Below are 23,499 nucleotides of genomic sequence, written 5' to 3'. Positions count from 1 at the left end.
AAGAATCAAAAATAGATAAAGAACGAATACAAAATAAGAAAAGAATAATTTCTAGAATGTACAGGCTTAGAATGGGAGATAAAAGATGAAGAGGTAAAAGAAGTAATGATTAAGTAGGCAAAAGATTTTGGCAAAAATATCCAACTATCGGCATGGGAAAGATTCTGGAATAGAGAATGGAAATTTACGGTCTGTTATACACTAAAGGAAAATCTGTTGAAGATGTTCTACAGGTGGTATATAACTCCCAGAAAACTATCTAAAATGTATAAAACAAGCTCTAACACTTGCTGGAGGTGTAAACAGGCAGAAGGGACACTGTTTCACATGTGGTGGGGTTGCAAAAAAATTAAGAACTTCTGGGATATTATATATGAGGAGTTGAAAAAAATGTTTAAGCAAACCTTTATAAAGAAACCAGAAGCTTTCCTTTTGGGCATCTTAGATTCGGATATCCCAAATGAAAAAAAGAGAATATTCTTATATGCTACAATGGCAGCAAGAATATTAATAGCTAGAAATTGGAAAAGTGAAATAGTACCAACAAAAAGGGAATGGCAGGATAAATTATTTGAATATCTCGAATTGGCAAAAATGACAGATGCGATTAGGAGACAGTCTAACCAAAAATTCCAAAAGGAATGGGAGATTTACAGAGATTATTTTAAAAACTGTGTTCCCAAGTCAAAACCTGGATTTGCTTTGATTAATTTTCGCAAAACACAACATGGATTACAAGTATTGTATGCTGAAAACAGCAGAAATGAAGAAAGGATAAAAGGAGCAGTTTAAAAAATATACAAAGTAAACCCACATTGAGGACGGAAGCCTATTAGAGAAGAAAAGGAATTGAGATTAAAGAATAGGGTGACATAAGTCCGTATGTAATAACTTATCTATTTATGGTTGTATGTATGCTTTTTGTATTTTTTTCTTTTTTGTTTGATGTTGTCATTTTACTATTTTGGTTTATTTTACTGTCTGTGTTTGTTCATCAAGTAAGAAAACTAATAAAAAGAAAAAAGAAAAAAAGAATTGGATGCAAGTGAAGAAATGGGTAGGCTAGTAGCAAAGAAGGAACAAGTAAGTTCATCCTCCACTGCCAATGTGGAAACACAAACTGCAGGCGGCTCAGTTGGGGGGCAGTTCATGGGCTGGTTAAACGACCCCCATGGGCCACTTGTGGCCCCTGGGCCTTAGGTTACCAACCCCTGTAATAGATCTTTATATTTTTCCCATACTGAGGCTTGCAACTTGTCTGGGCTCATTTGCAAAGCTCCACAAAACAACAGTACAGCACCCTCACTCCATCAGTTTTAGGAGCTCAGCCAGCAACCACTATGTGGTTACATTCTCTTGTGCTGCTTACAACCACCATTTGGAGCACAAGACACCAAAGGAAAGGACAGCCCATACAACACAGCTCCCACCACAGTTCAGAGAGCCCACATAGCCCTCCTGCTGTGGGAAGTAGGAAATGGTATTGCAAGGCCCACCAGGGGGAAGGGAACAAATGTCCCTACTCACCTTTTATGTTGAGGGGGGAAAAAGAGCATGCACTCAAACCCACACTGAACAGCTCCCTAATCACTCAGCCACAACAGCAGACAGGAAATACACATATCATGGGGAACTGTCAGTGCCCAGCCACAAGACCCAGTCATAGGTAACAGGAGTCCAGAGCCTGTAGGAGCCCTGCCTGGGCAGGGATCCCCAGGTTCAAAGAAAAGGCACGACCCCACACTTGGAAACTGAGCCAGTCAGGGGAAGAGCTACACAGATTGATAGGCCAGCTCTGCCATGTAGGATCCCAGAATGGCTCATTGCCATGCCTCACAGAAGTTCTTTATGTAAGAGGTGCCCTTTCACTCTCTGTTTCCAGTCACCAAAGTTCCCTCTTGTGAGCTCTAAGAGTGCATGACATGGGGTCATATATAACTGCATGTGGGTTTGTGTACTGGTGGTGGTGCACTGGGACGAAGTGTTGGGTTACACCATATCCCAGGAGTCAGCAATCTTTTTCAGCAGGGGGCCGGTCCACTGTCCCTCAGACCTTGTGGGGGGCCAGACTATATTTTTTTTGGGAGGGGGATGAACGAATTCCTATGTCCCACAAATAACCCAGAGATGCATTTTAAATAAAAGCACACATTCTACTCATGTAAAAACACCAGGCAGGCCCCACAAATAACCCAGCCCAGAGATACATTTTAAATAAAGGGATACATTCTACTCATGTAAAAACACGCTGATTCCCTGACCAACCACAGGCCGGATTTAGAAGGTGATTGGGCCGGATCCGGCCCCCGGGTCTTAGTTTGCCTACCCATGCCACATCCAGTGCTGAGTTAGCAAATAGGGGCTGTTATTTCCCTGCCCCCTGCACATCAGCTGAAGTCAATAAGCAGCAGTGAGTATGCCTTTCCTCTGTGATGCCTACATCCCACCCATTCCTTTTAGGATGGCAATCTCTGCATTTCACAGCAGAGTTTCTGACAAATCCCATACAGTGGTACCTCTACTTGTACGTTCACCTCCAGTTACGTATCCTTCGGGATACGTGCGCAGCAAACCCAGAAGTATTTTTCTGGGGTTTGCCACATGTGCATGCACAGAAGCACTAAACCATGCCGCGCGCATGTGCAGAAGCAGCACCTCCGGATACGCACACCTCGGGATCCAACCGGAGCTCCAGAATGGATCCCGTGCGCAACCAGAGGTACCACTGTAGCTGATAAGCCAGCAAAACATGAGTGTAGCATTGTGCCCTGAATTACTACTACTTTTTAAAAGTAGCCTAAACTACTTTAAAAAAAGCAACTTCCAATCAAAAGTTGCAAAGCCTCAATAAACATCTTCATAACTACATCTGCAGAAGCTGAATATAAAAACCCTACCTTTACCCCACCCCCACAAAAATCTATATTATTAAACCCCCAAACACTTATAATGGGAGATGAAAGTGCTTTACAAATTCTGTTTCTAGTGTCAATATGAGTTTAGTGTGATGTGGTCCCCCCCCCCCCGAGGGAAGCTTTTTTATATCCTATTTGGTTCTACAGAAGGTGTGGGAGTCTTTCTGCAAATCACTTCCATAATTCAAACTATAACGTGGCTACTCATGAAAAAGGCAGATTTATGACAGGAACCACAGGTCAGCACAACACTATTTAATTAACTAAACTCAAAATACGATACTTTCACTGACATAAAAAGGGGTTCAACAACAACTTGTTAACTGAAGCCAGAGATCAACCAACAGTTTTCACAAAAGCTGGAACTGAGGATGTGTTCACATTTCTGCCTTAGAGCCAGTAAGTTGTGCCTGCCCCGAGGCCTTTCACAGCACTTCCCCCCAGATGTTCACATCAACACAGCTTCATTCCTTTGTTTTTGTACATGTCAAGGGGGGAGAATGTTCCATGCAAAGGTGATCCTAATTTGTCTCTAGCCAAGGTGTGAATGGCTTCAGGACTCCAATCCATGTGAAGCTGCTTTGAGAAATAATGCATCAAACAGTAGTATTTTATTAAAAAGTACAGGATACTTATGCATTTAAAAGCCAGCACTGGAAAAGAACTGAGTACACAATAAACAGGAGTATGGACAAAACCTTAGGCTACAGGTTCTGACACAGCATCCTGGAACCCACAACAGCTACTTTTCATATTTTGGTTGTGGGTGTTTGAACATCCTTTCAGTAATGCACACAGTGCTGCAGCTGTAGAAGGGCCAGGAAGTGTGTGCATATATATAAGCTTGCAGAGTTTCATTTCCAATTTCTTCTGCATCTGCACAACACCAGCTCATTCCCTTTTTGCAAACTACTTCTTTTCAAGATTTTCAGTGTTCACCTTCTGTTGGCAAGCCCCTTTTGATCTGCATCTACCTCCATAAAAGCCTCAGCATCAGGGCTGTAGTGCCACGGGCAAGTATTGGTAACATCATGATTTTTTTGTGGCAGGTTCAATTGTAAGAAGAAACATTTAAAACGTATGTTTGCATCATATCATTTTCTTCCCCTCCCACATATATAGGTAGATTTATATAGATATAGATATATAGATATAAATATATTGTTTGACTAAGACGTATTTTAAAAACCAAAACACTTTTTATGCCAGGGAAGGCGCACCAGATTATACGGCACCAGATTTAAAAAAAATGAGGCTTGAAGAAGAAGATTGCTCTGAATTTTCACTTCTTTGATTTCAGTTTTAACCCATGACACAGCTTGTTGCAATTACAAAATGCCAATTCACATCCTCACAGAAAGAAGATTAAAGCATTTAATCACTTGCAGAACAGCTTCAACCATAACTAACTACCACATAGGACCAATTGATACATTATTTCCATATAGGCACACCTGTACCTGTAAAGCTCAAATGGTAATATAAATCTGTTTTAGAAGATGGGCAGTTGTCGGACAAGCCACTCAAGTGGTTCACCAGCTTTAATTTCCTCTCTTTGGAATATTCATACCTTTTCTCAACAACGGATGGGGAACACTTGAGGGCACCACCATGTATTTTAGAACTAGCATGAAAAGCAGCCCTGAAGACATTATACTATTAGCTCCCAAACTGTTTGTCAAGGAGACCCATCTAACCAAGCACAACAGGAGCATCCACTGTTGGGGGCGGGGGGGGGGAGGCTGACTGCTTTCAACATCAAGAAAGGTGCAGGGACAGGAGAAAGCAACTTTTGCAAACCTTACCACATCACACTGAATAGCTGAGGAGACAAACAACTTGAAATTACAAGAGTTTGAGCAGGATAAGAGTTCATCTCCCTCCATGCCTGTTTTGATGCCAACCGATGGATGAATAAACATGGCTAACTCCATCATGTTGTGTGTGGCCCTCAATTCCACAGCAAACAGAGATATTGCGGCACCCCTTAGTTTCTTTTGAATGTTGATTCTCTGTTAGTCTCCCATCAGTCCACGAACAAAACATTTAAACTAATCCTCAAATGTGTTTTTTTCTAAGTTCTTAACAAATGGTTACACTGTGTTTTGTGATGCAGTTGTGCAGGGAGAGAGGCAGAGAACCAGAATGATACAGATGGCACAGCAATAGAAGCTGCAAACTGCACTACAGCACAGTATGATCTTTTCAAATAAACAGACACCAAAGCTGGAAGCTTGGTACATAGTACAGAGGAGAAATTGTTAAGGATCTAGTCAGCTTGCAAAAATACAATCCACACAACGTTGCCAAAGCCAACAGAAAGCCTGGTTTATCAAGCACCCTTGCACAGCCAGCTTTACAACTTGCTTTTAAGCAGCTCTTCGCCTGCTTCCCAGGCCTCACAGTACCGTCTTCTTCCTCATCAACAAGAGAACCTCACTTCCAATTCTAGTGGCGCAAAGCATACTTTTCCAAAAATATAAATGAATGGTCGCTGCTACAGCATTAACAAGCTTCTGACCTGACCAATAATGCCCAAAGAGTGGCACTAAAGGGTTTTCACCTATAAACGTGAAAAACGACACTGGAAGCCTATGGCATCATCCACTTCTGAGAAATGATGCCCTTTAAAAATGAACTGCAATTTAGGCCCCGTTACATATACTTTCCCCCACCCACACTGGGGTATCTAGGAAACTATCAAACATCTTTTTTGCCAGTAACAAATGCCAATGTCTATATATGCAGAAAAATAGGCATCTTTAAGCTACAATGTACAGTGGTACCTCGGGTTAAGTACTTAATTCATTCCGGAGGTCCGTTCTTAACCTGAAACTGTTCTTAACCTGAAGCGTATGTAACCTAGAGCATATGTAACCCGAGGTACCACTGTATAGGGGGCTCAGTAGGCCAGGACCACTGTATTTTAAAAAATAACCTCTGGGTTGCAGCCTTTGGATCCAAGTTCTTACTAGGCCTTGGGAAACTGCCTTTATCTAGCACAGGAAAGTTTAAAAGAGCTGAACAATTGTTTCAAACTAGTAAAATTTGCTAAATTGGAAATATGGCCTTAAAGATGACACATAGCTCCCTTTCCTGTTCGCTTTACTCTGCCTCACTTGCTCTTGGACACCCCCCTTTCTTTCCCTAAACCCTTAACACTGTTCACAGTCATATCTCCACCATACACATAAACCATTTCTGCATGTGAACACTTAAATATTTGTCTTTTCTTCCTGAACCTTGTAGCCTCCTGTGTGTTCTTTAGATCCATCTTTTGCTACTTGATTGGGGAAATTCTGTGGGGATCTGTAGGATCTGGAACTTCACATGGAGTTTTCCTATTACAGTGGTACCTCGGGTTACAGACGCTTCAGGTTACAGACTCCACTAACCCAGTAATAGTACCTCGGGTTAAGAACTTTGCTTCAGGATGAGAACAGAAATTGTGTTCCAGTGGCGCGGCAGCAGCAGGAGGCCCCATTAGCTAAAGTGGTGCTTCAGGTTAAGAACAGTTTCAGGTTAAGAACGGACCTCCAGAACGAATTAAGTTCTTAACCCGAGGTACCACTGTACATGCCTTACCACACTAGCTCTCACCAGGAACTTGCGCAGGGGCCATGCTCATTTTCTCTGTATCGTTCCAATTTTAGTATCTGTGCTGCCGAAGCGAGCACGCTCTCAACAGGCACTTGAATCAGTATTTTCTTTTCTAACATTAACATTTTAGGGACATTCAGGTAGGTAGCCATGTTGGTCTGATACAGTCGAAATAAATAAAAAATTGTCCAGTAGCACCTTAGGACCAACTAAGTTTGCTCTGGGTATAAGCTTTCGTGTGCATACACACTTCTTCAGATACACTGAAACAGAAGTCACCAGACCCTTATATATAGTGGGAGGATGGGATGGGGTTTTTCTCAGAAGGGTAGTAGGAGATGGGTGATTGACTCAATGGGTATTTTAGGGACATGGAGATTTCCCCATCACTAGTCCAGGCTTGTGCCCCAGGGATGTCACTTCAGTGCTGCTAACACAATGGTTTGACTTCCCCTCTGAAGGTGCACTCCATTTTCTCTTGAAACAGACGGATGCTAACAAGAGTCTAAAGTCGGAGCCAGCCTCTCAGCCGCAACCTATTCAAGCCCAGGTTTTAAAGAAGGAGGGAGCAGGTATTTGTCCAGAGACAGCTTTCTGTGTCATGTGGCCAGCATAACTAAACCACTTCTGGTGCAGCAGGACACCGCGACAAGTACCAGAGCGCACGGAAACACTGTTTACCTTCCCACCACAGCGGTACCTATTTATTTACTTGCACTGATGCGTTTTCGAACTGCTAGGTTGGCAGAAGCTGGGATAGAGCAATGGGAGTTCACCACCGTTCTGTGGATTTGAACCACCGACCTTCCAATCAGCAAACCCAAGAGGCTCAGTAGTTTAGACCACAGTGCCACCCACGTCCCTAAGGAATCTCAACTAAACTATCCATGACAGATGGCTAGGTTGTATATATGTATAAATAAACCAACTATTATAAAGACACCACAGTCCACTGTGCCTCATTTTAAAAAGGAAGCACAGACCTTGGCTAAGTGCCTGGAACCCCTGGAATCTCATACCACTTGGAGATTGGGGTAGCATGCAATAGTAATCTAACTCTAAAAGCAACAGGAAATTGTGTGGCATGAGGAGGAAAAGGAAGATAAAAAGGAAAGGGGCAGGTGCTTTGCAGCTGAAGCTGCCATTAAAAACAACCACAGAACTTGTATGCCAATCAAACCACCCTTACCACAAGTTATGCTGTTAACAAATTATTGGACTCAGAGACACTCCAAGTTGCAACAACAAAATGCCACCTAGTTGCCCAAAGAAAACACATACCTTGCCATCCCCTCTACTGGGAATTTTTTATTGATGCTGCTAAGCTTTGGAGCTTTTCCTTCTCCAGAAGGCATTAAGAACATAGTAGCCTAAACAAGCAGATGAAGCAGTAGGCAAACAAACATAATGAGCATGTTTAGAACAGATCCCTGAAAACTCAATAACGTAGAATCCCGGCAGAACAAGGCATGCCTGTGCCTTGGGCAGAATGCCAGCGACATCCAGCCCCTAGTTATTCCCATGCTTTTAGTCAGTGTCTGTCATTACATGCATTATTAGCCTCCCAGTGGACTATCACAACACACTCTACATGGGCCTGCCCTTTAAGGCAGTTCGAAGACTTCAGCTTGTATGGAATTTTGTACCGCATCTTTTAATGAAAGCAAGCCATAGACAGCATGGTCCCTTTCACACTAGGTCCCCTTAACACCACTGAGGCAGTGTTCATGCAGTACCATTGAAATACTTCAATGCTTGCTCATTTGTTTAAAATCATAAGCGTTTTTACTCATAATTAAGCTCCATAAATATCTAAATCTAAATTTAACTTATATGCAGAATTCATCATGCGAAAGGCTGGGCTGGATAAAACCCAAGCTGGAATTAAGATCACCGGAAGAAATATCAACAACCTCAGATATGCAGATGACACAACCTTGATGGCGGAAAGTGAGGAGGAATTAAAGAACCTTTTAATGAGGGTGAAAGAGGAGAGCACAAAATGTGGTCTGAAGCTCAACATCAAAAAAACGAAGATCATGGCCACTGGTCCCATCACCTCCTGGCAAATAGAAGGGGAAGAAATGGAGGCAGTGAGAGATTTTACTTTCTTGGGCTCCATGATCACTGCAGATGGTGACAGCAGTCACGAAATTAAAAGACGCCTGCTCCTTGGGAGAAAGGCGATGGCAAACCTAGAAAGCATATTAAAAAGCAGAGACATCACCTTGCCAACAAAGGTCCGTATAGCCATGGTTTCCCCAGTACTGTAGTGATGTATGGAAGTGAGAGCTGGACCATAAAGAAGGCTGATCGCCGAAGAATTGATGCTTTTGAATTATGGTGCTGGAGGAGACTCTTGAGAGTCCCATGGACTGCAAGAAGATCAAACGCATCCATTCTTAAGGAAATCAGCCCTGAGTGCTCCCTGGAAGGACAGATCCTGAAGCTGAGGCTCCAATACTTTGGCCACCTCATGAGAAGAGAAGACTCCCTGGAAAAAACCCTGATGTTGGGAAAGATGGAGGGCACAAGGAGAAGGGGACGACAGAGGACGAGATGGTTGGACAGTGTTCTCGAGGCTACCAGCATGAGTTTCACCAAACTGCGGGAGGCAGTGGAGGACAGAAGTGCCTGGCGTGCTCTGGTCCATGGGGTCACGAAGAGTCGGACACGACTAAACGACTAAACAACAACAAATATCTAAATCAGTAAACGCGACCTGTTTGAAATATGTCCTTTAATTAGTTAGTCTTTTGCTGTTGTCTGTCATTCAATGCCCTTTAATTACACATTTCCTTTAGTCAGTGTGATTTCACCATTTTATTGTTGTTTTTTTCGTTTTTCTTTCTTTTTGACACAATAGAGTTTGCTTCCATGCAACTATTTCCCTCTGAAATTGATGCCATTAATTCATTAGGTCATCATGGAACATCATGGTAATAATAATAATAAATTTAATAACTACTTTATTATATTCAGAAAAGAAATGCTAACAACAATAAATAAAAGTTTCACCATCATAATCAATAAAGGAAATTGAATCATTGCAGTTCTTAGGTAAGTTACCGTATGATAAGACTTTACTATGATTAAATAAAATAATTTTAAATTGTGTATGTAAGCTGCCTAGAGGCATTTTTGTATTTGATGACTAATTGATATATAATAAGGTGGCATTGCTTCCAAACCATTGCATTATTGTGTTTTCTACATTGCCCTCTCTCCCTTCCTTTCCTTTTAAAAAAAAAAAAACTAAACCGGCTTTGTGGCAATTTTTTTTGTCTTTGACTGGAACTGCAGCTCCTGTGTAGACTGGAAGTATTGCTGTACCTGCTAGGAAGCAAGTTCTGTGGGGTAGCTGGTGATGTCCCACCTTTCCACACTGCTTGTCTTGTATTTTTTGATTTGCTACATGGTCCCTTCACTCATAGTCAGTCTTGCTTTTAAAAAATACTTGTTTCCCCTCTCATCTTTATTGAGGAAAACACGATTGCGTCTCTTCATGCTCATTTGCAGCTTTTTTTTAAAAGCTTCTGAACAGCAGCGGAGCAAGCTGGGGCAGCGCGCGTGCCCTGCGCCCAGGGGTGGGGCGAGCTGCCAGCGGGGCAGCGCGAGCCAGGGCAGAACGCTCTGCGGGAGGTGGACCGTTTAGGGCAGCGCGGAGCCTACGGGCGCCCAAGCCACTACGTCACTCCCAGGAGAGACACATGGCTCAAAGGTTCTGCAGGCCCCGCGGTGAGTGCCACCTGGCATTTTGTCACCCCCCTCATTGGTGACATCTGGGGCAGCGTGCCCCCACTGCACTCCCTTCCTCCACCCCTGCTTCTGAATGCCAGTTATTATCTTTAAAGTCGTAGGTGGCCTAGGCTCTGTGTACCTTAAAGGTAAAGGTAAAGGTACCCCTGCCCGTACGGGCCAGTCTTGACAGACTCTAGGGTTGTGCGCGCATCTCATTCTAGAGGCTGGGAGCCAGCGCTGTCCGCAGACACTTCCGGGTCACGTGGCCAGCGTGACGAAGCAGCTCTGGCGAGCCAGAGCAGCACACGGAAACGCCGTTTACCTTCCCGCTAGTAAGCGGTCCCTATTTATCTACTTGCACTTTTGACGTGCTTTCGAACTGCTAGGTTGGCAGGCGCTGGGACCGAGCAACGGGAGCGCACCCCGCCGCGGGGATTCAAACCACCGACCATGTGATCGGCAAGTCCTGGCGCTGAGGTTTTACCCACAGCGCCACCCGCGTTCCATCTGTGTACCTTAGGGAATACCTTTGCTTGTATATTTCCCCCAGCCTCTCAAGTAAGTGGGTAGGCCCCGCTTTCACCAAAATACAATACCGGGAGCATGGAGTTTGGTAACTTCCGTTGTGCTCTTTGGAACTCCCTGCTCAAGAGAGATCAACCAGATTTCTTATCAGCTGCATTTTTGTCAGCAGATACAACATTTTTCTCGGTCACTGATAACACAATTGTGCTTACTTGTAGATATTTATTATTGTTTTAACTCAGGGAGGAGTAACCCTTCAGATGAACAGAGGCAGTTAATACTGCACTGTTTGCAAACTGAGTTTCTTGAACTACCTGTGAAAGACAAATGTATCCAAACATACATTTAAGGTAACTCTACAAGATAAAAGGGCAGGGGATACAGTTCACCCATTATTATCATCGCAGGGCTGTTAGCAAAAAAGTGGTGCTTTTGGGAGGCGTGACCAATTAAAGGCTACTCATTTCTGCAGAACTGTGAGAGATTCATATTGGCAAAGAATTCAAAAGAAATTCCCGAGTTTCCACTCTCTGCAAGATAGACATGTTGATCCTACTTTTAAGGTAGCCAACTGTGGTTAGTTCTAACAATAATGAAGCATGTCTGCCTTGAGCCAACATTTTTATAGATCTACAAAAGTGTAGTATCTTGCCTGAACAATTAACTTTTGAAAGACATGATGCAAAAAGATGCCCGGTATTCTCTCATCATAACTTGCCAATAAGTGTTGATGTAGTGCTCCTTTTTGAGTGTTCAAAGCTTTTCATACCCATTACCTTAGTAACACATTCAACAATCCTATATGGTAAAGGTAAAGAGACCGCTGACCATTAGGTCCAGTAGTGGCCAACTCTGGGGTTGTAGCGCTCATCTCGCTTTATTGGCCGAGGGATCCTTCGTACAGCTTCTGGGTCATGTGGCCAGCATGACTAAGCCGCTTCTGGCGAACCAGAGCAGCGCACGGAAACGCCATTTACCTTCCCGCCGGAGCAGTACCTATTTATCTACTTGCACTCTGACGTACTTTCAAACTGCTAGGTTGGCAGGAGCAGGGACCGAGCAACGGGAGCTCACCCCATCGCAGGGATTCGAACCGCCAACCTTCTGATCGGCAAGTCCTAGGCTCCATGGTTTAACCCAGAGCGCCATCCGCGTCCCTATGTGGTAGGCTGGGATTATTCCAACATGGAGCTGGGATGGAGAGTATAGTGGTTTGCTTAAGGCTACCTAGCAAGTTCATGCCTAAGGCTCACAAAGCAATGTTGGGTGCTTATACACTTTCCAGAAACAAGGATTGTCAGTAGGTCATGCTGAAATGCTGACTCAGGTGCCAGAGGTGTTTTTGACAACACGAATATTGGCAACTAAAATAAAAAAAATTCACGCTGGTCAGTAATTGGCAGTCATCTAGTAAAAAGGCAAACTGCTAGCCTAGAAGAAACATTCTGCTTGCATATTTTGTATTTCAGGCTCTATTCACCTAGTGATATGTACAGGAAACAATTAAAGGTGTGTGTGTGTGTGTGTGTGTGTGTGTGTGTGTGTTTACAGAGAAGAACATCATGCCTCACAATAGTTAATTGTGAGTTTAAGGTGCTGGTTTTGACCTTTAAAGTCCTATGCAGCCTAGGACCCACGTACCTATGGGACCGCCTCTCCTGCTATGCCCCGCGGAGGATGTTAAGGTCCACAAATGACAACATTTTGGAGGTCCCAAGTCGCAAGGTGGTTAGATTGGTCTCAACTAGGGCCAGGGCCTTTTCAGTACTAGCCCTGTCTTGGTAGAACGCTCTGTTACAAGACACTAGGGCCCCGCGGGACTTGACATCTTTCCGCAGGGCCTGCAAGACAGAGCTGTTCTGCCTGGCCTTTGGTTTGGACTCAGTCTGACCCTTATGTTTCCTTCCCCTTTTGGTTTTGATCTATGGGCTATTATTAAAATGAGGCTGCATTTTAAATTGTATTTTAACCTGTATTTTAATTCCCCCCCCATTATGTTTTTATTGTCATTTTACTGGTGTTAGCCGCCCTTAGCCTGGCTCTGGCCGGGGAGGGCAGGGTATAAATAAAAATTTTATTATTATTATTATTATTATTATTATTATTATTATTATTAATCATGCCAACTTTGTCATGGAGCAGAGGGGCACAATGCTGGGGGGGATATGAGTATTGTTTGGGGTTACACCCACTAAGGATGAAATCTACAATCTCATGGCCTGCGGACAAAGCTATGAATCTGATCATTAGTCTTTACAAGAAAACGTTTACATTCAATGCCTTCAGGTCTAAATCAAGCACTCAAGTTTGGCCTGAACCGTTTCAACCCCCTGTGGGCATGCTTAAGGGATAAGACCACAACTTTGACTCCATTATTAAAGAGTTACTGTAAGTGAATCTCTATATATTGCCTGCACTCACTCTTTCACTTATTAAACATTTGTCAAAATCTAAATTCCGAAAGATTTGGTTTGATTTCTCAAGTGCTACCATATATGATATGGCAGATAGATCATAGTCTCGGTACATCCAATTGTGCGAGGGAACTGTACAATGGAATTTAGCCTCAGTCGCCAAAGTTTAGTGTTATAAGAGCAGGTCACAGTGAATCTCAGGCTTGTGCACATTCCACCCCATCCTCACGTACAACCATGAAGACTGAAGAAGCTTTAGCTTCTGTTTTAGATTACCCACAGCTTGCTATGACATCAAATCCAAGAAAAATGCAGTTTTTACTGTGGTTAGAGCACGGTGGTCTAACATGTGGCCCTCAGCAACATATGTCACCCCCCCAGCCCTTGTGCTGTCTTCCCAAAGCCATTAAGCAAGGTGCTGGGATTGGGGAAGGAGGTTTGAGGGCTCTGGCAAGGTCCTAGGGTCCTTCAACCTCCGTCCCAAAGCCTAATTAGCACTTTGCCAGCTTTGGGAAGGAGTTGGGAGGGCTCTAGGATGCTGCCAGTGCCTCACGACTCCTTCCCAAGGCCAGCTTCCTCGCTTAGACAGCTTTGGGAGGGAAGTGCATGGACTGGGTGTGTGGGTGTCAAATTTAGGCCCCGCTCCCCCTCACATGACAAGGCAGTGTGCGTGTCAAAGTACTCTTGCGGTCTACTTGGTATCAAAAGTTGGACCGCCCTGGGTTAGAAGAAATAAGTTAACCTCAAACCATTGTTTACAAAGCTGGCTTGCTTTCACTTATAGTTAAGATTAATAACAATTTAAGGTTCAGGCATAATGCTGAACTGGGCTTAATCTAAAAGAGAAATGGAAGCTTCCAGAATCCCCTCATAGCTATGCCAGAGTGCTTGACCATGGTTTAGCATTACACGCAATAGTATATAACAACTGGTTTTATTGTAAGACCAAGTACCTTACATTATACCCTTTATTTGCTGAAATAGTTTATATTCTCCTTCAAATATTTAACATTGCTGTGTTACCTTCTGCGTTACTCAACATATTTCTACACAGACACCAATTTAATACACATGTGAAAACAGTGCTCAATATGTTTTAAATCCACTTGTCTGTACTTGTCTTTGTCACATATTTTAGCCCAGCAACTGAAAAATTACTTTGCGTCTTAAATGATGCTCCAGTGGAAAGGTACAACCCTCATACTACAGTCTTCATACTACAATAAGAGAAATGGCTATATTAGCTACAAGAGACTGGACCAATATATTTGACTTAGAAACAAAGGGTGGGGATGGGGTGAGTCATAAGGAAGTGGGATGAGAAAAATAAACTGGTCACCTAATTCACACTTAGATATAGGAAGACACAATTACAGATACACTGTTGTTGTAAATTATATAAGCAGCTCTTCGTGTAAAAGGCACGTATACAGTTTCCCACAACTGCAGCTTCTAAATGAGCAACGTAAGATTCTTGGTCATCTGCAATCACAGCCAGCTCTACTTTGATATCTGGATCACACCAAGTATGAGGCATTTGTGGATGTGACTGAGGAATTGTAATTGTGAGTCCATGACTGAAGCCATATACTGCCATCATTATGACAACACAACTAGATTTTACACAAATCATTAACAACTCCATGATTAAACCAATAGCCCAGTTTTCCACAAAAATTGATTCTTTGCTAATTTATCTCATGACACAGTATTTAATATAAAGACAGATAGATGATAGATAGACAGACAGATATATTAGTCATATTTCCATGTCGTAGGGCTGAGACAAAAGGAACTGACATAAATTTGGCATATTCATAACATTCATTCCAAGAATCTGAACAGAACTGTAACTTATTGTCAGATTACTTAGGCCTCTGGGCAATCAGGATTTTTCCAATCCCAGATTTGATACTATGGAATTAAAGAGTAGTATTTGAAAGTTTTCTGCTATAGAAGTGTCCTCAATCTACAGCAGGCTATCAGTCATCCCAGGGAGCACACACGACCGCGTATGTAGGGTCTGGAAAGCTCAACCTCAAAAACAGAAGACTGGTATAAGACACCCAAGATGACAGGATGACAACAGGACATTACTTAGGACTAACTCTATATGTGTGCAGGGGATATTGTTTTTGTTAATTACTTTGTTATGTATTTTGTATTTTAATATTCTGCCCTATGATCCTCAGATGTAGGGTGGTGTAAAAATGTAATTAATTAATTAATTAAACAATCCTCTTGCTATTTTTCCCTACTTCAAGTAAAGGGGCAAAATGGTTGAAGATCATCCTTCATCCTTCTCCTTACACCTTTTGTGTGCATATGACCTCTGAGTAGATTCAGCGTATTTAGGGATGGGGGAAACACACTGCCTCTACTAACAGACACCCTGGGATCACCAGGAGGGTCCTGCAAGGAGTTATTCCTATAGATGATGGGTATGTAGTACAGGCAACTTCTGTGGAAAGTTTACAGGCAGAGAAATCCATCCATCAAATTCTGCTAGCACTGACAAATCAGATGCAAGTGAAGGAGCACCCGCTTCAACAATTTGCCAGTGCAATGTTCACTAGGAAGCAGAGTATCACCAAACAGAGCCAAAGGGTGTTCCCCCCAAAAAAATCCAAAGGGGGGCACCCTCTTAACAGTGCCACATAGGCCAAACATTTGCTTCACAGCAACATGTCAGATTATGTTTTCAATAATAACATCCCAATTATAGAAAACTCTCTCCAGTTTAACTGGTGTTGATCCTGATGCATTTGCAGCACCAGTTAAAACACATTTATTTGCTCAAGTCTTTGGTGGAGATGGATACACTTGCCCTTGCAGAACCTGTTTGTTGCTGTTGTTTTAAGGTTATATTGTTTTTATCTAAATTTGGTTTTGTCGTGTAATTATATTTTATATTCTACTACCACTCTAGAATTATTTTAATGAAGAGTAGGCTAGAAATCCTCAAATAAACAATAAATTTCCAACCAAATAAAGAGCACCAATATTGTAACTGCTTTTTAATAAACAAATACAAACATGAACCAAAGAAGCAACAGTTTGAGACATCACTTAATTGATAATGGGTGGCACAATAATGTAATTGCAAACAAATAGAAAAAGAAACAAGGGACCTGCTAAGCAGCTGTTAAAGGTATAAGAACTGAAACTGAAATTCTTGGGGGGGGGGAGAGAAAGAAGAGTACCCCCAGTGCCCCACCCACCTCTAATTTCTACCAGAGGCATGCTCAGCAGAAAATGAGTCACAAATATTTTGTATTTTATGCACCTTCCTATGACACTGCAAGCGTGCATATTATTAGTGTTCACAGCACAGCAATTTCATGATCTTAATCTATCATGTCCCCCAGGGCACTGGTATTTTACTTTGGGAGTAGCTACAACCCTATGGGAGAGCAGAGATTTTCCCACATCAACACTAACATACCTGTGTAAAACTGAGTTCTTTAGACAAGTTAGATGTGAAACATGGTATTAAGATTCAATACCTGGATAGACAAGGTCTCACACAAAATTTAAATTAACATTTCACAAAAAGCCTACTCTCAAAATACCTCCCCCAAACTTATGACCTCTGCCTCACTTGTGAAAAGTGCCTGAAGTTTTTACCTTTTCAAGTTTCTCTCTGCAAAACTTGGCTAGAAACACAAAACTCCTGATATATCAAATGAATTCTATGAACACCCTGCTAGAAGCCACACCTTTTGTTTCACACCCAAATCTTCACCATACAGTAAACAAAGGCTTCAGGACATACATTTGCAGCACTGTACAGAGATTTATGCGAGATAAGGTGGGGCAGATCTTTTAACACAAGGAAGCAGCAAACATTCATAGCCAACTTATGTTTGGAATATATGCACAACATGAAGCAGATGCACTGCAGTGCTTATAAGGTTTTATGAGTAGAAGGATGGAAATGCCACCTAAAACCATAAGGGTGAAGGTGACAAACATGATTGTACCACTCCAATGTCTGACATAAGGACACTCAGTTGTCTTGAGCTAGGAGAGGATGTAATTGGAGAAGCAGCTATCAACCAAAACTGCAATAGCACTGGGAACCTGGTTTACAAAGAGCAAGCAGTGATATTATGGACCGGGCTGGAAAAGTTGCAAATAAATAGTTTGACAACTAGGATTTTTAAAAAAAATTGTGGCCAATTTAAACAAGGATAGGATAATACCTGCAAAGCCAATACATAACAGAAGCAGATAATAAGTGTTAAATAACTTATGTGAACAACACAATTTATTTAAAAAGTTATTCAGGATAAAATCATTAGTGATATTTTTTCCCTACACCCAAAGCACAAGCGGTGAAGGCAAAAAAAAAAGGATGAAGACCAGTTTTTATCCCTCTCCATATACCTACAGACTGCATATACGGTAGTTGTTTTGTGACTGAAATGTTGTGATCCCACAAGACAGCTAACATGAGAGGACATCAAATAATTGGTAAAGAATTGGTAATCATGACATCTGAGGATTGACAACATCAAAGTACAAAGAAAATGACAGTTACCATAAATAGAGTGACACCTACTTTCCCCCTCCCGCTCAGAGGCAGAGGACAAGTGGCACAGGCCAGGCCACAAACATGAGCTAACAAGGGCCAAAACAGATGCCCATGTGTTTTTGAAATACGTGTTTGCCAGTCTGGCTATAAAGCAAGCACGGAGGAATTTATTTTTAATAGCAAAAAATGTGCAAGTGGAATGGGAACAAAATTCAAAACACGCACTGTCCCTACCTCGCTGTGCTTCATTGCTTTGACTTTTTCTCCCAATCAGCAAACTTGCTATATTGGGAATGGGCTAGGAAGGAAAAAATCTTTAAGATAAGTGGCAAGGAGAGGTAAAGCAGGGGGAGAGAGTTAATTTTCGTCACCCAAATGCTTTTAGTATTAAAAGTTAACTCCCTCACCCAATTTTCAAAACGGACTGGAAAGTTTGTGTTTAATAAGCACATGCACAGTTGGTTCGACCCTCAACCAATGAACCGCTGCCTCTGCCTCCAATTACTTCCTCCTCTCTCACTCTGGAAGGTGCAACAGTAAGGGCCAAGTCTGTTGGGCAGCCCAACGAAAAAGTTTATGTGAACAAGAAGATGTCCACTTGCCCTTTCTTTCTGGACTACACAGCAGGGAGAACTGGAGCCAACAGGGCTGCCAAAAGTGTGTGCACAACCACAGAAGGCAGAAGTAACCACCTCCCAATCATTCTGCTTGCTCACACTCTCTGTTTAAGCAGTATGGTGGGAAGGCTGGATACTGCCAAGTCAGGCAGTGTGAGCTGCTGCCGCTGACCAAACATGAACATGCTCACGCTGTCAGTGGTACAAGACATAGGATGGATAAGACTGGATCCAGCACTCAAAAGGACATCATAAATAGGGCAAGTTCTGCATCAGTTATCTTTCTACTGGTGGTGTAGCTGCAAGAAATCAGCCCAGGTAGCCCAACTGTGCAACCCAAAAAAGAGGGAGAGCAAGCAAGTAAGCAGAGTTGGCAGTTGTGCTTGTAAAAAACACAATTGTTTCTGGTTGCTCATTCATTCTGGGAAGATGCATTGGGCCCAAGTCTCCACACCTACCCTAAGGAGAGAGGAAATAAGTGGGTGGATCAGGGATCGGGAACCAGTGCTCCCCATGTTGCTGGACTACAGTTCCTACCATCCCTGATCACTGGCCATACTGACTATGTCATGCCGAATACAATAACACTGATGGACCAAAGAAGCTTCTTACCCTGAGGTTGAGCCTCCCAGAGCAAAAGCAATGATGGTGATAGTCTGAAGGCAATCACTACTCTTGCAAGAAGCAGCTACCACCTCCTCTTGCTTGTATATTGTCTCTCTGAGGGCAGTGAAGACAGACAGCAGCCACTTCTGTACCACCCTGAGTAAGGGTGTAGGGGAGCAGCCACTGCCCTTACTCATCCACCAGCTCTGGGAAAGGAGACCAGGGAGATTGGGCAAGTCATGGCTGTAAGGAAAGTTCATGTCTGCTTCCAGTTAGTTGTCAGCCATCTAGAAGGCCCTACCAAGGTACTTAATCGTTCTCTTTGAGTGGTGTGGCACAAAGGACAGGGCCCAGTAGAGCCAACCCATAGCAAGCCATCAGCCACCAACCCTGTTTCCTTGCCCTGCCTCACTTTCTGCGTGATGCAGTGAGGAGGTTTGAACTTGCTAACCCCAATCCTCACCACCGCTTTGCCCAGTGGAAATGCACAGGTGAGTCAAGCGACACACACACACACTGGGCACCATGGCACTTGGGATGGAGCCCAATCCTCCTTGCTGCACAACCCAAAAAAAGAAAGTGAAGAAAATGGGCAGAGGCACCAGCTTACGCTGAAGGAGGCCCAAACCACCATACCACACACAGCCTACAGGGACACGCACACTCTGCCCACTGCGCTGCCCACTCTCTGTGGGCAACGATGGGGTCGAACCAAGCGGAGTGAGAGATGGAGATAAAGAGGGCCCCCAAAGCAGGCTGCCAGGTGTCCCCATCACCTGAAGTCCCAGGGCGGGCTGGGCAACTTGGCATGAGGCGCTCTCCAGAGGGACTGGGGCGGGCAAGGCACCTGCCAAAGCAAGAGGGCCAGGGCAGGGATGCGGGACGAGGGGCCACGGCTGGCAGATGCCACCAGGGAGCGGGCACAGGTCACCTCTGACCTCAAGCGCGCGCCCCACGCCAGTCCCTCCCCTCCCCTGCCCCCCTCCGGGGGCGCGCCCCGCGCCCTCCTCCTCGCCCCTCCCATTACTGGGCAGAGGGGATCGCTGTGACGCACTCGAGGCCCTGGGCGCGCAGAGGGAAAGGGGAGGAGGAGCGACTGCCAGCCGAGAGAAGCCAGCGGCCGCAGCCCCGCCGCGCCGCCCTCCCCGGCGCTGGCCATGGTCCCGCCCGAGCCCCCTGCGCAAGTGGTGCGATGGTCCAGCCCGGCTCTTCCCCACCCCCTCTCCCCGGGTCACTCACAGTCTCTCCTCATCTCCGCTCGGCGCCGCCGCCATTTTCTTCGCAGCGAAAAACCCGCGGGGGGGGAGGGGGGAAACCGAGCCGGAGAGGAAACCCGGAGAGCCAGACCCCGCCCTCTTCGCTGCAATTGGATGCCGATTCCCATCACTCAGGGTACCTTCACGGAGCTATTGGCCGGTGCTCTTCTACACGGGCGAGGCTGCCCTGTTCCCGGCGGCCGTTAGAATTGGCGGGAAGTGCTGTCAGTAACAACTATAAAAAGTGGGTGGGGGACAGGTGCCCGCGCTGCCTCTGATTGGTTCGTGAATGTTGTCTGCCTAATGATAGGCCCGTTGGTTCATCATTCACTGACGAAGAGGGCGGTGCAGAGTTGCGGGTAAAAGGCTTTTTGAAATGTAACGGATCTAACGGTTTTTTCCTTTCCCTTTTCTCGAAGTGCCTCAGCGGTCCCTCCCCTTTCTGTGTGGGTACGGAGGATACCGGCCTTCTCAGGGCAAAGCACCTTCCAAACACTGATAATTGATGCCAAGACCATGCCTGTTACTTGGTCTTGAATGTGCCCATCGAGATATACCAAGGTCATGTTTCTGCAGCCATTACTCACCCCATGAGGACCACCATGCCCGCTGGAATGTGGGTGCAGCCAGGCTGGCCGGCCCATGAGGCCAGGTGAGGCAGTTGCCTCGGACAGCAGAATCCACAGGAGCAGCGGATCCCGAAGGAGAGCTTTGTGGTTCACCTCGGGTGCAAAAATGTATCAGTCTGGCCATGTGTGTAGACCAAGGTCTTCTGGCACGGTTGTACTGATGCTCTCCCTCAGTTACTCACTATATTGCCACGCTAAGGCCACCTTCCTCCATCCCTCCCCACTAATTCGGTCACTCATTTAAAGCCTTTCGATGGTTCCTGAAATGCACAGGTAGTCAAAGATAAGTGCCCAGCTATCATGTTGAAACAGCAGCACCAACACATTAAATCTCCCCTCATAATATTGCACTCTTGTCTTCTAGTAAAATAGCAACACAGTCTAAACGTATTTTCTAGTCCTTACAACATGAATGCAAGCCAACTGCCATGCCTGATATGTTCCAAGCATCTGAAAGAAAATTATATCATGTAAGCAATTTTTGTTAACAACCAAAACAGTCAAAACAGCCGCTCAGGCCCAAGTACCTTGAGCACAGCATCTGCAATATCATGATTGCCAGGAACAGATTCAACAAAGATAAGTATATGGACCTTGCTCTGTGCTGTGCTGCAGATGTAGCATGACTTTGCTCACAAATCTCAAGGGGGAAGTAACCATGTTACGATTATAGATGGAGAATACAGAGAAAATCTATGCATGCCCTCTAACATTTCAAAGTTGAAAATAACAACCATGTGGTAGCTTAAGTTTTCCTTTGGTAAACAGATGAAATACAGGTATCCCTCTGGAAGCTGTTGCCAAAGATGAAAATAGGGGTGCATCTGTATTTATAAAACCCTTATTTTTGCATCAAGATTCAGAGACTGTGCTTGTTGCTTCCTTATATACTAGTATATATTCACTGGTAAAAGTATTGAAACTACTCATACAGTAAAATTTACTTATTTAATCCTTTGTAGTGATGAACAAATATATTTATAAAATTATGGTTTGAAATAAATGTATTTGTCTTAAAAAATTGATCTGTTTATTATGTGGCCTCAAACTTCTGACTGCCGTGGTGAATTAGTAGTTATAGGACATACATTAAAAGTATTACAATCATTACAATGAAATGCACTTGTAAAGTTTAATTTAGACTGCAATCCTAAACTCACATAATTGGAAGTACCGTAATTCTCATTGAACCCAATCAGACTTACTTTTCAATAGATATGTATAGGGTTGCAGCTTCAAGCTCTTTGAATTATTGGCAGAGTTGCGGTAGCAGTGTAACTTAGACTTCATACATAACTGCTATAGCTAAACTCCAACCAAGTATTTTGAGACCAACAACACAATTTACACTGAACTAAGTTGTCGGGCTATCTTAAAAAATGAGGGAAAGGCAGATCCAGGAAAATACACAACAGTCAGCCAGATGCTGACACCAACCAAAATTATACAACAGATTATTAAGCAATCGCTCTATGAGGATTGTTTACAAGAAGCCACATGGGTTTTCCAAGAATGTCATGTGAGACAAACCTTATCTACTTAATTTTAATTGACAACCTTCTAACTATAATTCTATGATTCAAAACAAAGAAATATCAAAACAGCCCCACATAAGTTCATCCCATACAGGAAGAAGGAAGGGTAAAGGAAGAATGTGCATGCAAAAGTGAGAATGTGTGAAGGAAGGAATCCTTCAAAATCAAAACCTTATACATATTGTTGTTTGATCCAAAAATGTATTCACTATCTTACAAAGGGTTAGTCAGCACAAACAAACAAGAAATGCATTTATCCTTATGCCATAATACATTTGATATTACAGTATTTTATATGCCACAAATGTTTGTTCCTTTTCCAGGAAAAGGAGGGGAAAGAAAACTCAGTGGCAGGGATGATGAAGGGCTTGCATAATGCTGCCAGCAGTAGGCAATCTGGCCAGGTTGATAGTAGCATCCCATGGTGGACAGCTCCTTGCCTGAGCCTCACTTCAGCGAAGCATGCAGTCATGACCAGGACTTGAAAAAGAAAAAAAAGTATGGAAAACAAGAGTAAGCTCCCATCCCCGTGATTTGCCATGTGTATTAACTATAGTTGCATCTGCCCCTAGTGCCTTTCTGGCAGAAGTGGAATAAAAACAATAAAATAAGTTTTAATTGCTCCCTTTGCAGCTTCTGCCAAGTAGTTAGAATGTAGCACCAGCTTCTATACAGCCATAAATCCCAGTACTTTTATGAGACAATTTGCCAGGGATTCACACAAAAAAACGGGAATGTCCCAGGTGAATCAAGACTGTGCTGACCTTTAAGTCTATATATAAAAGCAGTTCTACACACTCGGTCTCTTTTCTGTCCCCTTCAGTGAGACTAAAGGGTAAAGCTTTTCACATGTTCCGTAGTAAGACTTCAGAATCTAGTTGTAGCAGCCACTTAAACTCACATATTGGTTCACAGTTGGGTTGCCACTTCTAGTTATTAGAGGGGTGTATATTATTATTTTTAAAACAGATAAATAAGAAGCACCAGATTTGTTACTTCTGTTCCTAGTGTTTCCAACTCAGTACTTCAACAGTTTGCCACCAAGCCTGCCCACTCCTTACCTAATGGCCTTGCAACTAAGTGTTACCAACATTTATTTTTTACAAGGCTTTTGAACCCTTAAC

The 23,499-nt window shown here is 43.5% G+C and overlaps 1 protein-coding gene and 3 long non-coding RNA genes across 5 annotated transcripts in view; 1 reads left to right on the top strand and 3 right to left on the bottom strand.

The window, feature by feature from the left end:
- Positions 1-20,420, bottom strand: part of MECP2 (methyl-CpG binding protein 2) — a 94,883-nt gene extending 74,463 nt beyond the window's left edge. Inside the window, exon 1 of one of the 2 annotated variants that reach the window (XM_083592396.1) lies at positions 20,352-20,420. Coding sequence is in view for 1 of the 2 variants with exons in the window: in XM_083592394.1 (XP_083448520.1) it covers positions 20,195-20,229 (35 nt within the window). In the remaining variant the exon portion in view is untranslated. The other variant, XM_083592394.1, reaches the window with a different exon arrangement.
- LOC310752333 lies at positions 2,927-20,142 on the bottom strand. The gene is made up of 3 exons (XR_014542911.1): positions 19,983-20,142; positions 18,962-19,161; positions 2,927-3,491 (listed from the first exon to the last, which is right to left on the bottom strand). It is a non-coding gene; the product is annotated as an uncharacterized lncRNA (long non-coding RNA).
- On the bottom strand, positions 6,248-17,949 carry LOC310752329. Its single transcript, XR_014542907.1, has 3 exons — positions 10,772-17,949; positions 9,207-10,395; positions 6,248-8,315 (listed from the first exon to the last, which is right to left on the bottom strand). It is a non-coding gene; the product is annotated as an uncharacterized lncRNA (long non-coding RNA).
- Positions 20,421-20,884: 464 nt separating the features above from the next.
- LOC310752327 lies at positions 20,885-22,997 on the top strand. The gene is made up of 3 exons (XR_014542905.1): positions 20,885-20,948; positions 21,205-21,310; positions 22,699-22,997. It is a non-coding gene; the product is annotated as an uncharacterized lncRNA (long non-coding RNA).
- The last annotated feature ends 502 nt before the right edge of the window (positions 22,998-23,499 follow it).

The sequence above is a fragment of the Podarcis filfolensis genome (assembly GCF_964270895.1).
Source record: "Podarcis filfolensis genome assembly, chromosome: 17".
Lineage (NCBI taxonomy): Eukaryota > Metazoa > Chordata > Lepidosauria > Squamata > Lacertidae > Podarcis > Podarcis filfolensis.
Note: the sequence above shows the minus strand (reverse complement) of the source record. Positions and strands in the feature narration are given on the sequence as shown.